The 16,001-nt window shown below is 46.4% G+C and overlaps 1 protein-coding gene across 3 annotated transcripts in view; it reads right to left on the bottom strand.

Moving 5' to 3' along the window:
- Positions 1 to 9,179: 9,179 nt before the first annotated feature.
- The window catches only part of LOC134983674 (zinc finger protein 271-like), a 172,106-nt gene continuing 165,284 nt past the window's right edge, over positions 9,180 to 16,001 (bottom strand). For 2 of the 3 annotated variants that reach the window (XM_063949338.1, XM_063949339.1), the window contains exons 4-7: positions 15,173 to 15,251; positions 14,957 to 15,054; positions 14,261 to 14,798; positions 9,180 to 10,660 (exon numbers count right to left, since the gene is read on the bottom strand). In XM_063949338.1, coding sequence (XP_063805408.1) covers positions 9,498 to 10,660; positions 14,261 to 14,798; positions 14,957 to 15,054; positions 15,173 to 15,251 — 1,878 coding nt within the window. In that variant the 3' untranslated portion in view covers positions 9,180 to 9,497. The remainder of the gene's footprint in view (positions 10,661 to 14,260; positions 14,799 to 14,956; positions 15,055 to 15,172; positions 15,252 to 16,001) is intronic. The other variant, XM_063949340.1, reaches the window with a different exon arrangement.

Raw genomic sequence — 16,001 nt, 5'->3', positions numbered from 1 at the left:
TAGGCAACTACTTTTGAAATTCCTTCCTGTCCTTTCCCCTCCTGTGCAAATTCATATAGATATCAGAGAAAAAAGATGCGTTAGGGCCATTAGGGGCATATATATTGGCTACTGTATAGAGCGTATTTAGTATTTTTATTTTTAAGAACAAGAATCTACCCTCTTGGTCGATCAGGCTATCTAAGATAGTGGCAGGGAGTGATCTATTAAGAATAGTTAAGACGCCTCTGCGTTTAGATGTGAAGGAGGCTGTTCTATACTCTCCCACCCACACATCCCGCAGTACATTAGGATCTGAAATTCGCCAATGTGTTTCCTGCAACAATACTATATCAGGTTTCAGTCGTTTCAAATAGGTGAGGACTTTTTTCCGTTTAATGGAAGTATTGAGCCCATCTACGTTCCAGGACACTAACCGAAATCGTGACTGCACTATTGTGGGAGGGTCATTGGTTGACAGCATTCAGCCGATACCAACCCTAGGCCAACCACGGGGAATATTATACCTTAACTGCTGATCCCAGTCTGTCCCAGCGAGCAGACCGATATGGATCATTGATGATAAATAAGAAAAGGAATTCAACGGATACATTCCTATCGCTATACATAAACCATGTGTGTACACAGTGTCAACATTATGAACCAAGTTACAAAACCATTTTAACTTTTTGTGAACCCATATGGGTGCCCTATTAGACAATGGCAATCTCCAAGTGGAGAGCAATAAGACATTTCAGGCGGGTGTCCACCCACCTGGCAACCGGGGGCACCAAATTCCAAAACAATATGGTAAAAGATGAGAAAAAGGGGTGAGGGGAAAGGAAGAGAACAAGCAAAAGATTGTCAGAGACAATTGTAGATAAGATGCACAAAAGGAGAAATAGAAGAACATAACCAACATGGTACTGTCGCACCGTAGCCCTTTTCAAGCTCCGGTCGCTACAGTAGGCTATCTCCACTGTGTAGAGATACATTCTATTTAGCTTATCAAACAAGAAGGTGCTATTAAATTCAAACATGAATGGGTCAAGCAATGGAGACGATCAACCCACTTGGGAGGGAAATATAGAGTCAATCAGCATCGTCTGTGCCCGAAAGATGAGCTGTATCTAAAGAGTTCACGAAATTTCTGGCCGCTTGTGCAGTTTCAAAAAGGTGGATTTTGCCACTATAGGTGATTCTCAGCTTGGCAGGATATAGCAACGCAAACTTGTGGCCCATCTCAAAGAGATGCTTGCAAATAGGTGAGAATTCTCGTCTTCTTGCAGCTACGAGATATGAGAAGTCTTGAAACAATAGGATTCTGGAGTCTTGGTATCGGAGATCTGTGCTTTTCCTATATGCCTCAAGCAATCGGACTTTATCGGCATAGTTGAGAATTCTCATGATGACCGGCCTGGGTCTATCTCTGCCGGACTGGCGATCAGGACCGATCCGATGAACACGTTCCACCAGAATGGAGCCCGTGGTCGAGACGCATCCCAGCTCTCTGGGCAGCCACTGGGAGACCAGGGTCATAAGCTCGGAGAATTTCACAGATTCAGGCAAACCCACCAGACGTACATTATTTCTTCTATTCCGATTTTCCAAATCTTCTAATTTGTCTTGCAGAGACACCATCAGCTTGTCGTGTTCTATCTGGATGTTTTTAGCTGCTGACAAATCATCCTCTAGATCCGAGATTTGCTGCTCTGCCTCGGAAATACGTTGATCATGGGCTGTGAGTTGTGCAAGCGCTGAATCTAAAGAGGTTTTCAGGGGCGCTAGTTTTTGGTCTAGCAGAGATGAGAGTATATTTGTAATTTCAGTCGTGGTGAAGGATTTGGAGGGATCCATAATTGGTGCGGGTTGCCCCCTAGGACTAGAGCCTTGACTATACGTCGGGGAGACAGGGGCACTACTAGCGGGATTTTCACGATTTTTGCCTTTACCCGACTGGGCACCTTGTGGGTTACGTAATGATTTAGACATGAATTTGTCCAAAGCAATACCAGACTCACTCCACTCCGCACTTCTAGCCTGTGAGCTGCAGGGGGCGTCAGGCTTATGTTTCTTTTATGTGTTCCCCTCTCTCTCCTCTCTTTTTCTCCCTTCTCTCTGCTCTCCCCCTTCCCTTGATGTATGAAGATATGGGGATGCTTAGTTTCAGGGGGGGTAAGGGAGGATGTAATTAGTTGCTGGTGTTTCTGTATTTGGCTAACCAGGAGACACACAGATCAGAGGTCCTCCAGTGTATGGCTTGTATGTTTATTCATGCTGAGGCTCCATGCTCTGCCATCCAGCACACCCCCAGGTGAAAAACAAGACACTATGGTCCTCCTACCTCGAAGGGGCCCCTCAGACTGTCGATCAGTGAAGGCTTCCACAGGTCCCAGCGGGTGAGACGCGGCCGAGATGAAGCAGCAGGGAGCCGTGTACACGCAGCCGAAGCAGCCGCCCGCCGCCCCGTCAGAATGCCCAGTGTCTCCGGCCAGTGCTGTCAGGTAACAGGTGGTGAGGCGAGTCTCCCAGCCGCGGCCAGCGGCAGCGCAGATGTCCGATGCTCCTGAGCCGTTCACAGCCCTGTCCGGGAGCCCCCTAAGCCACCACCGGCATGAGGGGTAAATCGAGGCCCCGGCTCGTGTCTGTCTCGCAGGCCGCAATCCGCGGGAGTCGTTAAAACCACTCCCCGATTCCGCGGCTCAGACAGGGGTGTTATAGAGGGTTTGAGGGAGACTGGGGGGATATCAAGGGTCAATATGAAGCCCAGAGGTGATATATTTAATATTACAAGAGCCCCGTTTTGTAGGAGCTCCTGTGGTGTGTGACTGTCTCCTTCAGCAGCCAGGCCCCTCGTTAAATAATTTTTTGAAACTGTTTTTACTCTCATATATTAAAATTTACTTTTATAATATCTTTTGGCTTTCAATTTTAAAACATATTAAACCACTGTTTTTAGCCACACTTGTCGCCGGCACCTCTATCCCCCCATTTCTTAAACATTTTAACAATACTATACCAGTGTTGTATTTTTAGGGTTTGGCTGACACCTTTTGATAAGGTTAGGTGGGCTTTAACTTTCTTATCGTAATTTTTTTTTTACTCGAAATCCTATTATTCGTTTATATAGTCTTGCTGAGATTTTCACCTCACAAGTGGCGCTATACTATCTTTTTGCACACACACACACACACACACACACACACACACACACACACACACACACACACACACACACACATATATTGCTCAAAAAAATAAAAGGAACACTAAAATAACACATCCTAGATCTGAATGTATGAAATATTCTTATTAAATACTTTGTTCTTTACATAGTTGAATGTGCTGATTATAAAATCACACAAAAATGATCAATGGAAATCAAATGTATTAACCCATGGAGGTCTGGATTTGGAGTCACACTCAAAATTAAAGTGGAAAAACACACTACACGCTGATCCAACTTTGATGTAATGTCCTTAAAACAAGTCAAAATGAGGCTCAGTAGTGTGTGTGGCCTCCAGGTGCTTGTATGACCTCCCTACAATGCCTGAGCATGCTCCTGATGAGGTGGCGGATGGTCTCCTGAGGGATCTCCTCCCAGACCTGGACTAAAGAATCCGCCAACTCCTGGACAGTCTGTGGTGCAATGTGGCGTTGGTGGATGGAGCGAGACATGTCCCAGATGTGCTCAATTGGATTCAGGTCTGGGTGGGCCAGTCCATAGCATCAATGCCTTCGTCTTGCAGGAACTGCTGACACACTCCAGCCACATGAGGTCTAGCATTGTCTTGCATTAGGAGGAACCCAGGGCCAACCGCACCAGCATATGGTCTCACAAGGGGTTTGAGGATCTCATCTCGGTACCTAATGGTAGTCAGGCTACCTCTGGCGAGCACATGGAGGGCTGTGCGGCCCCCCAAAGAAATGCCACCCCACACCATTACTGACCCACTGCCAAACCGGTCATGCTGGAGGATGTTGCAGGCATCTCCAGACTTTGGCCCTCATTCCGAGTTGATCGGTCGCAAGGAGAATTTAGCAGAGTTACACACGCTAAGCCGCCGCCTACTGGGAGTGAATCTTAGCTTCTTAAAATTGCGAACGATGTATTCGCAATATTGCGATTCCAAACTTCTTAGCAGTTCCAGAGTAGCTTCAGACTTACTCGGCATCTGCGATCAGTTCAGTGCTTGTCGTTCCTGGTTTGACGTCATAAACACACCCAGCGTTCGCCCAGACACTCCCCCGTTTCTCCGGCCACTCCTGCGTTTTTTCCGGAAACGGTAGCATTTTCATCCACACGCCCATAAAACGCAGTGTTTCCGCCCAGTAACACCCATTTCCTGTCAATCACACTACGATCGCAGGAGCGAAGAAAAAGCCATGAGTAAAAATCCTTTCTTCATAGCAAAATTACTTGGCGCAGTCGCAGTGCGAACATTGCGCATGCGTACTAAGCGGATTTTCACTGCGATGCGATAAAAAATAACGAGCGAACGACTCGGAATGAGGGCCTTTGTCACGTCTGTCACATGTGCTCAGTGAGAACCTGCTGTCATCTGTGAAGAGCACAGGGTGCCAGTGGTGAATTTGACAATCTTGGCGTTCTCTGGCAAATGCCAAACGTTCTGCACGGTGTTGGGCTGTAAGCACAACCCCCACCTGTGGACGTCGGGCCCTCATACCACCCTCATGGAGTCTGTTTCTGATCGTTTGAGTAGACACATGTACATTTGTGGCTTGCTGGAGGTCATTTTGCAGGGCTCTGGCAGTATTCCTCCTGTTCCTCTTTGCACAAAGGCGGAGGTAGCGGTCCTGCTGCTGGGTTGTTGCCCTCCTATGACCTCCTCCACATCTTCTGATGTACTGGCCTGTCTCCTGGTAGCGCCTCCATGCTCTGGACACTATGCTGCAAGACACAGCAAACCTTGTTGCCTCAGCTCGCATTGATGTGCCATCCTGGATGAGCTGCACTACCTGAGCCACTTGTGTGGGTTGTAGACTCCGTCTCATGCTACCACTAGAGAGAAAGCACCGCCAGCTTTCAAAAGTGACCAAAACATCAGCCAGAAAGCATAGGAGCTGAGAAGTGGTCTGTGGTCACCACCTGCAGAACAACTCCTTTATTGGGAGTGTCTTGCTAATTGCCTATTATTTTTTGCACAACAGCATGTGAAATTGATTGTCAATCAGTGTTGCCTCCTAAGTGGACAGTTTGATTTCACAGAAGTGTGATTGACTTGGAGTTACATTGTGTTGTTTATATATATATATATATATATATATACACGTAGCAAATAAGGGCGGCACTGGGAGACTTCTCAATGGCGGTGAAACAAATAAGTGCTTTTAATGAGGATAGCAACGTTTCGGGGTTGCAGCCCCTTCGTCAGGATACAGTGTAATGAAAATCAAACAAACTTAAATACCTGTGAACAGTGAGGCCCATCCCGCCGCCTCGAGTCGCGCTGCCCGGTTTACGGTCCTGACCTCACCCCGCCCACCGGAAGTGCTGCGGCTTCGGAACGTCTGGCCGGCGCTCTGAGGCTCTGTAGGTAGGTAACCATGGTGATGATAGCAAACAATAACAAAAAACCAGATACATTGATTTTTAGCAAAAGTGAAAATAACCACTGGCTTACCTATATATTGATAAATACAAGATGTCTGTCGACAATAAAAACATGCAGTGAAGTAACCTTAGCTCATTAACACAGCTAGAACAGTGAGATAATAATACTGCAATATACACCTAAACTGTTTGTTTAGGTGTTAGCTACCTTTACTGTGTACATGAAGCGATAAAAAGTGAGAGCCAATGAAACAGATAACTCAACTGATAGCATTTGAGGCTCAACGCTTCATTTAAACCCTTAGGGAATTGCGTGTTTAAGATAAAAATCCATTTAGCTTCAACCTGTAGTAACCTCTTAGAACGGTCCCCCCCCCCCCACGTAGTGAGAACGGGACCTGATCAATTATCTTATATCTTAAAGTAGCCATCCCATGCTTGGCTAGCATGAAATGGCGAGCCACCGGTTGATCGCTACTGCCAGTCTTAATAGCCTCCCGTATGGCATAACGATGCTGTGCCATCCTGGTTTTAAAGGTACAATCAGTTTTACCCACATAAGCTAGTCCACATGGGCATGTCAACAGATAGGACTCTACACGTATTGGACTCTATATATATAAAACACATAAATACCCCCACATGTACACACACACAGATTACTGTATGGGATTTCAGGGAGCTTAAACAGTATTATGAGAACCATGCTCCCTGCACCTTAGTGCGTCTCACTACAACATAGGCTGCCAAGATATAAAGATGTACCAGAAGTACCACGCTCCATGCACCTTGCTGGAAGTGGGGAGCGCTTATGGAAGCGGCGCTGTTATTCTCTATAGAACACGCTCCCTGCACCTGCTGTATAGCCCACGCTCCCTGCACCAGCTATGTGCTGGGAGCGGCGTGTGGGAGTGGGCAGCGGAGCGGCACGTGGGAGCGCTTATGTGCTGGAAGCGGTGCTATAGAACACGCTCCTCTCTCGGGAGCTGGGGAGCGTCGGCGTGCCTCAGCGGCCGGGCACCTGTGTCAGTGGACGGCATGAGCGGCCAGGCGGCAGGTGTAACAGTGTCCGGCCTGTAACAGCGACCGGCATATCTGTATGGGCGGCGGGCAGCGTGGGTGCTCTGAAAAAGCAGCGCAGTCTCCTACACACGGCTGGCAGCAGCAAGAGCTGACCTCCCCTGCACTGACCTTGCGGCAGCTGTTGGAAGCTACCGTATGCGGCTTCCGCCGCTCAGTTCTCCTGTCGGCAGCGGCGCTGTAAGCGCCCTTAGATAGAAAACCACTCCTGTTTGAAATCTCCTCCACCCAGCGCCTCTGGAGTCTTCATGTGGAGGAGATGGCCGCTCAATCCCGGACCTCACTTCTCTGTAAGTGGGAAAGGGATCATATGCTGCCTGGTTGACACGGCCGTGCTTCTCCTACAAGCGCCCACGTGTCAGCAGCGGCTGGAGGGAGTGCAATCCTGGACCAACACTTCTTAGTAAGTGGGGAAGGAATTGTCTGTAAAATAAAATAAACGTGTAAAAAAGTTAAATCAAAATGGAGCCTTAAGCTCATGATGTGCTTCCCTGAGGCACATAAAAAACACTGAGGATCTTGGGAGTATGGAAGAGGGAAGAGGAGGGTTACACATTTAAATATTTAAATGCGCCTTCCCTGCTAATGCACCGTCCATATCCCTAAGAGTACTCCAGTGACCACTAGTGGATGAAAAAGAAATATACAACCACAGCGCTTTTATCCAATATGAAGTCCGCAGACCTGAACACAATATGTGCTCCCCTCTCCTTCTATAACACCCTGGTACTTGTAACATCGATGTGCGTGGAGAAGCAGCGTTCAGGATCAGCGCTCCGGCGTCTCTACAGGAGAAAATGGCGCCCAATGAGTGTTACTGGCAAGTCTGAGGAGAAGCCCCGCCCCCCTGTAATGGCGCGATTCTACCTCAGTAATACAATATTTATACTGGCAGGGGTATGTACATCAGTGGCTCACATGTATGTACTGTTATGCCAGTGAGTGTAAGGATTTTACCATGTTCCCCAGAGCGCGCCACCCTGCGCGCTCTGCACCCTGTGCTGAGACATGTTTGTGCGCAGCGTCCCATGCTGCGCTGGTACCTTTATGCCGCCATGATGACCGGAGGACCCCTCTCGGCAGGTCTCCGGTAAATACTCACCAGCCTTCTGACTTCTGGCTCTGTTAGGGGGTGGCGGCAGTGCTGTGGGAGTGAGCGCTAGCCAGGCTTGGGCTGTGTTCAGTACCCTTCAGGAGCTAATGGTGTCCTGTGCGCGGAAGCAGAACCATTGAACTAAATGAGAAGTTGGTTCCTACTTCCCCCCCCCTAAGTCCCACGAAGCAGGGAAGCTGTTGCCAGCAGCTTCCCTGTACAATAATAAACCTAACAAAGTATTTTTCCAGCAAAGCTCTGTAGAGCTCCACTGGTGTGCATCCAGTCTACCGGGCACATTTTCTAAACTGAGGTCTGGACGAGGGGCATAGAGGGAGGAGCCATTTCACACTGCTAAAAATTCTTAAAGTGCCGAAGGCTCCTGCGGAACCATCTATACCCCATGATACTGAAATGGACCCCAGCATCCTCTAGGACGTAAGAGAAATTGCGATTGCTTCACAATTTCTGTTTCATCTTCACAGCTTAGCTTGTCCCCCGTTTGTCCGCATCCCGTTCGCTCCACACCGCACTTGCAATGCTCTATTTTCTCCCTGGAAACGGAGCATTGCCCCCCACACCATGACCATCTCTGCCTGATTAACACGGAGCAATCGCATTTTCTGCGGCCCCCCGCAGAGAATGCAGACACATGCGCAGGACGGGCGCAGTGGATGCGCCCGCAACTTTTTCTCAGTACTTCCATTTGGATCGCACACTGCAACCCACCCTGAATTAGGCCCAGAGTCACCATCTTACAGGCAGACGGTGAAGGGAGCAGAGAATGGGTGTTATGTGGCAGGGACGGGCTGGTTAGGTAACAGCCTGGCTGCATTCTGTACAATCTACAAGCGGTGCAATTCTTCTGCTGGGTGACCCAGGTAGAGGACATTGCAGCAGTCTATGTGTGATTATACAAGTGCATGTATGACTGTAGGTAGATCTTCTGAGGGAAAGAAGTGCAGGAGTCTGGCTATGTTTCTCAGATGAGGATCTGATTGTGGCTGATACCTGATGTCTAAGTGTCACTCCACCATCCAGGACACCAAGATTCGGTACATGATCAGCATTTTGTAACTCTGAACCCACAAGCGGAAGTCTGGTTGGTTTGCAAAGCTGAGCTGTAGCCCTGCGCTTTGTTGGTGAGCTTCTATCATAAGGACTTGTTTCACCAGGACTGAGTCACAGCCAACTGGCATCACCCACACCTGAAGCTCAGCTAGACAACCATTTAGGATTGGGACTGGTTTCTCAGTATCTGGAGCAAAAGACAGGTCATCTGCATAGCAGTGGTAGATGAGGGCATGACATCTGATTATTTCACCCAGTGGTAACATGTATATTGCACAAAGCATAGGAGATAGGATAAGAACCTCGAAGAACATTACATGGCAAGTAGTATACTCCAGAAGACTAAAACGGTTCCTCATACAAAGAAAAAGGTTGCAGGTGCACAATTCAAACATTACCAATTTATTAATAATAATCATTGCAATAAAATTTTGCATTTTTAGCGAGGTTCTTCGCATAGTTATAGGATTGGGACTGGTTTCTCAGTATCTGAAGCAAAAGACAGGTCATCTGTATAGCAGTGGTAGATGAGGGCATGACATCTGATTATTTCACTCAGTGGTAACATGTATATTGCAAAAAGCATATGAGATAGGATAAGAACCCTGAAGAACAACGCATGGCCATGATAAGTATACTCCAGAAGATTAAAATGGTTCCTCACCGGAATGATGTCTATTGTGTCCAACAAGAGCTGATTTATTTCTCAGAACATGGAAATGGCCTCTCACCTGTGTGACTTCGCTGATGTATAACAAGATGTGATTTCCGGATAAAACATTTCCCGCACTCAGAGCAAGAAAACGGCTTCTCACCTGTGTGACTTTTGTTATGTCTAACAAGATCTGATTTGCGTGCAAAACATTTTCCACACTCAGAACATGGAAATGGCTTCTCACCTGTGTGACTTCGCTGATGTATAACAAGTTGTGTTTTCGAGGTAAAACATTTCCCGCACTCAGAGCAAGGAAATGGATTCTCACCTCTGTGACTTTGCCGATGTGCAACAAGTTGTGATTTCCGTTCAAAACATTTCCCACACTCTGAACATGGAAATGGCTTCTCACCTGTGTGACTTCGCTGATGTGTAACAAGTTGTGATTTCTGTGCAAAATATTTCCCACACTCAGAGCAAGAAAATGGCTTCACACCTGTGTGACATCTCTGGTGTATAACAAGAACTGATTTGCATGCAAAACATTTCCCACACTCAGAACATGGAAATGGATTCTCACCTGTGTGACTTCGCTGATGTGTAACAAGTTGTGATTTCTGGATAAAACATTTCCCGCACTCAGAGCAAGAAAATGGCTTCTCACCTGTGTGACTTCTCTGATGTGTAATAAGATATGATTTCTGGATAAAACATTTCCCGCACTCAGAGCAAGAAAATGGCTTCTCACCTGTGTGACTTCTCTGATGTGTAATAAGATATGATTTCTGGATAAAACATTTCCCACACTCAGAGCAAGAAAATGGCCTCTCACCTGTGTGACTTCTCTGATGTGTAACAAGATTTGCTTTCAATGTAAAACATTTCCCACACTCAGAACATGGAAATGGCCTCTCACCTGCCTTAGCTGCCTGATGGGTGATAAGCTTTGTGTTCTGTGTAAAACATTTGGCATCTACAGAACAGGGAAACACTGTATCTACTGTCAGAGCTGTAACAGATGCACCAATATCAGAGTGATCAGGAGAATATTTCCCAGGATCAGAGGGCTCAGCTGATAGAGCTGGATGTATAATTGGGGTAATGGGGTTAGCTCCTGGAGAATTCTGTCTACTGTCATTATCTTTTATGTCACAATCCGGGGATAACATTAGATGTCCTTCTGTGATATTCCTGCTTGTGTGTCCATCTGCTGGAAATAAAATACATTATGGAAATGTGACATTTTCTGTAACAATATTAATCTTGTAAACAAGCGGAGAAGACGACTCTCTGGGACACTTAATTGTAAATGTGTGTATATAATAAAACATAACTTTTAATGAAGGCTTTATAATATTGTGTCTCAGACTATCATTGTGTCCACCCTCCTGAGAACACTCACAATAACAAATGTAATATTATAATAAGACTTAGATATATCTCTCTCTTGTACTGGTAACTAACCATGAAGTATAAATGGAGATGTAGTCACTCGCCAAGTCCTATGTCAGCACCAATGTAAAACAATGGATGGGGAACATATCGTATGAATTGGAGATTCTAGCTGAACAATAACATCAGTCGTATGAGCTGATGGATCAGAGAAATGTCTCCTAACGTTACTCCTGGAAGCATTGGTAAGGTAGAATTCCCTTATGTGTGTGCTTATACGCTGGTAAGCCTGTACATGTGTTACTCACCCTTATATAAGGTATATTGCTACAGCAGAGTAGGTGTGGAACAAGGTACTTTACATGCAATACACCATATGATATCCTGTAATCATCATCATCTGCTAGGTTATAATCCACTGTTACACCCTCATCATCAGTGTCTTACATCTATACCCTCAATAGTAATAAGGAAGATGTGTGTACGGTATGATACAGAGAATTACATATCAGAATCTATACAGCTGCCGCCATACTTCTGCTTCTCATACGTGTGCTACTGACAGCAATGAACATCTGAGTGAGAGTGCAGGGAAGACAGCAGAGTCTGATGAGAAAGAGATTGGATCTGCCTTTGCAGAGATGTACCACACCTGTCACCCCTGTTAGTATATAAAATAATAAATAAGAGCGGCGTGGCCTGAGTCCATCCAGACGTACTTTCTGGAGCTCTCCTCACTAAGTGGCTTCTTATCTACCTAATAGCTCTCAGCCGCTGCTGGAACCAAGACCCAATTTATTAAGTCCCCCACTCCTCCTGCCCTATAGCCGCTCGCTCTGCTCACTACGAGCACTGTTCACTGTCGCAGCCTAGTGACGCCGCTGAAGCCACTGGCTGAATTTTGGGGATAAGTGCGCCCAGTCTTTCCAGCACGCTCCAAACACCTGACTTGGAGGCAATTTTTCCTTAGGTGGGGGCAAATGCTCTCCCACTCACATGGGTGCGCAGCTCCCACTATTGCTGGAGACAGAACGGGCTGCCCACAGTCACCGAGCCCGGCAATGATATTGGAAAGTGAGGTGGCTGCCATTTTGAATCCTGGTACTCGGCCATCACATGCTTTGCCTTCAATAAGGTGTAAAATTGATATAAGCTACTAAATAAGTGTCCTGATGGCTGGATTGGGGTCACTGCACTAAATTGAAGCATTTGCCTGGAGGTGAAACTACCTTCTATTTATATGGTACCACTATAATCTACTTCCTCTCAGTCTACATGCAGAGCCCAGTATCAAGTATCGTCTGAGTACAGCTCATTACACTCTGATTACAACCTCACAGTATATTATTTTGTGGATTTATCCACTGAATATATTTTGCCATTTGTGTCTCGCTGTGCTGAGCGCTTCCCGTCTGTGATCACGCTGACCTCTAGTGGAATTTCTCACTCATTACTGTGTTATTTGAGTTGCATTACATCAGGTTTACTTGAAATTTTGTCTCAAACCCCCCCCCCCCCCCGTCTCCCCAAGAATGTCATTGTGAACAGAGTCATCTTGATGTAACCTCCTGACAGCGTACTACTGCTCCTTTTATTTATAGATCGTTAGTATTTTCCTATCTCTGAGAGGTCTGTCTCTTTGTAGCCGGCTTTCCATACCTCCAAGAAAGGTTAAAAGATACCAAATCGGCCCCACCTGTCCATCTCTTTGGGGGTGTAGTATGGCTGACCGGCATTCTCCTGGCGACGCCGGGATCCCGGCAGCATACCGTCGCCGGGATCCCGGCGGGGAGGGGCGAGTGTAGCAAGCCCCTTGCGGGCTCGCTGCGCTCGCCAAGCTGCGGTCGCCACAGGTTCTATTTCCACTCTCTGGTTGTCGTGTACACCCACGAGTGGAAATAGTCCCTGTTGGTAGATATGCCGACCATCGGGAAAGTGAGCCGTCGGGCTCGTGGAGGAGGTTATGTGACTGTCGGTCAGCTGACCGGCGGTCACATGAATACCACCCCTCTTTGGTATCTCAAATTCAGGTGGTCCATCTGAGACCGCTACAACATCATCTGCTTCTTCTTGTCAGGCGCACAGCCCAGCTGTAATGGCTGAAGACATCTTAAGACATCCTAGATGATCCTATTACTCTACGCTCTATACATTCTATGTTATCTACACTTAAGGACTGAAATAACCTCACAACTTAACTCTAATATTCAAGCTTTGAGGTCCAGTATCAGTGAGATTGGCACTCGTACAGACTAAGATGAAAGAGATTGTTGCGTCTCACAAAGATCTGATTTCAGCTCATGACACCCTTCAGGAAGACCCGGTCTCTATTCGTGATAAAGTCATTGATTTAGAAGACAGGTCTCAGAGAAATAATATCAGAATAATGGGCATTCCGAATTCTGTTACAAATGCTGAGCTTTATGATTATGCCATGGTCCTCTTTTCAGAACCTTCCACCAAAGGCTTCTGCCATGGACCTTCTTATTGATAGGATCCATAGACTCCCAAAGTCCAAACAGGCCCCTATCCAAGCACCGAGGGACACTCTGCTCAGGGTCAACTTTTTTCATATTAAAGAATGCATTCTACAAGTCGTTTTGTCTTCTTCATCCACAGCTGAGTGCCTGGATAATCTGCAGCTATTTCTGGATATTTCTCATGTGACGCTGGCCAAAAGGCGTCTATTCCACCCAAGGAAATGTGCAATACAAATGAGGCTTTCCTACTAAGATTATTGTGATGCGAAATGGCGCCTTCACAGTGATACCTTCACCCGAGGATGGCCCTGCTATTCTGAAAAAGTGGGATATTCCTGTAGACAGTCTTTCATGACACTTTACCTAAACCAATCCCGGAGGAGTTGTCTTCCGTCTCGAAGTTATATGCTAAAGGAGTAAGACTGTTACAGACACTCAGAGTTTGTTTCCTACTGTAACATGTGCCAACTGGGACTAAGTTACTGGGCATGGATCTATTTTTGGGCCAGATTTATTTGTTCTTGTTATGGGTATAAAGCATACAGTATATTTTTTGCTTTATTTCCTTTGCTATTTAATTGCTATATAGTATATGGCCTGACATTCTTCCCACTGTTACGTTTCATAATACCTTTCTAGAATGTTTGGGTGTTCAGGCAAAGCATGACTGACTCGTCTAAGATACTGTTGCCCTTAGAGTGTGGAGTTGGGACTGGTCAGACGTCTGGGCTGGTAAAACACACAGTGACATGATGTAAGGAGAAGAGCAGGAGTATAATAGGGGCTGATGTCTCCTGACTCCCCAACGGGGAAAATACATATTCCTCATTAGTTTGTACTAACAGAGGCTGTAGTATAAGAGATTGCTGTAGTGACTGAGCAAGGAGAATATGTCACTATGTGACTCTGTTCTGTAATAAGTGTTTATTACTCACCTGTGCTGATATCTGTAGGGATCTCCTCCTCCTTACACTGCTGATCGCCCCTCACATACGTCTCTTCTTCTCCCTCTGTATCTTCTGCCTTCATATCAGTCACATACGTCTCTTCTTCTCCCTCTATATCTTCTGCCTTTATATCAGTCACATACGTCTCTTCTTCTCCCTCTGTATCTTCTGCCTTTATACCAGTCACATACGTCTCTTCTTCTCCCTCTATATCTTCTGCCTTTATATCAGTCACATACGTCTCTTCTTCTCCCTCTTTATTTTCTACCTGTATATCAGTCACATACATCTCTTCTCCTCCCTCTATATCTTCTGCCTTTATATCACTCACATACGTCTCTTCTCCCTCTATATCTTCTGCCTTTATATCACTCACATACGTCTCTTCTCCCTCTATATCTTCTGCCTTTATATCAGTCACATACATCTCTTCTTCTCCCTCTGTATCTTCTGCCTTTATATCAGTCACATACGTCTCTTCTTCTCCTTCTATATCTTCTGTTTTAATATTAGACAGACGTTCTACCTAAAAAAAAACAAAAAACACTATAATGATATTTCAATACAGTCAGATTAAACTGAGGTGAAACAGTATAATATCAGTGTATAATACACACAGCTTCTCTACAGACCATATAGTGACAGTCACTTTGGTATATTGGGGAGACCCTAAATCCCACCTACCTGATCCTCCAGTGGGGTCCTGTGATTCTCCTCTGTACAGTTCTGGGAATACAGAGGACAGGGACATCTTTCTGGGGTATCTCTGTTACTGGGCCCATCTGTAGGAGACACACAGTGACTGAGTACAGTGTATATATGTGATTATCAGGTGATGTGGGTATATAGGGGCACCCATACCTGCTCTCCCCTGTACAATACATGACAGTCTCCTCTTACCCAGTGATGTGAGGGGCCGGTGATTCTCCATCATGACGTTCTTGTACAGACCCCTGTGTTCCTCTATATACTCCCCCTCCTGCATGGAGACATAGACAGTGACATCCTGACACCTTATAGACACCCAACACACACAGTGATACAGTCATCACCCAGACACATCCCCTGGTGTTACTGTATAATGCCCCATTCCCAGCAGTCACCTCTCCAGTCATCACCCAGACACGTCCCCTGGTGTTACTGTATAATGCCCCACTCCCAGCAGTCACCTCTCCAGTCATCACCCAGACACATCCCCTGGTGTTACTGTATAATGAACCATTCCCAGCAGTCACCTCTCCAGTCATCACCCAGACACATCCCCTGGTGTTACTGTATAATGAACCATTCCCAGCAGTCACCTCTCCAGTCATCACCCAGACACATCCCCCGGTGTTACTGTATAATGTCCCATTCCCGGCAGCCACCTCTCCAGCCATCACCCAGACGCATCCCCTGGTGTTACTGAATAATGTCCCATTCCCAGCAGTCACCTCTCCAGTCATCAGCCAGCCATGTCCCCTGGTGTTACTGTATTAATGCACCATTCCCAGCAGTTACCTTTAAAGCCATCAGCCAGACACATCCGCTGGTGTTACTGTATTAATGCCCCATTCCAAGCAGCCACCTCTCCAGACATCACCCAGACACGAACCCTGGTGTTACTGTATAATGTCCCATTCCCAGCAGTTACCTCTCCAGTCATCACCCAGACACGACCCCTGTTGTTACTGTATAATGTCCCATTCCCAGCAGTCACCTCTCCAGTCATCACCTAGACACGACCCCT

The sequence above is a fragment of the Pseudophryne corroboree genome (assembly GCF_028390025.1).
Source record: "Pseudophryne corroboree isolate aPseCor3 chromosome 3 unlocalized genomic scaffold, aPseCor3.hap2 SUPER_3_unloc_20, whole genome shotgun sequence".
NCBI classification, from domain to species: Eukaryota; Metazoa; Chordata; class Amphibia; order Anura; family Myobatrachidae; genus Pseudophryne; species Pseudophryne corroboree.
The sequence above is the reverse complement of the archived record's forward strand: the minus strand, read 5'-3'. Positions and strand labels throughout refer to the sequence as shown.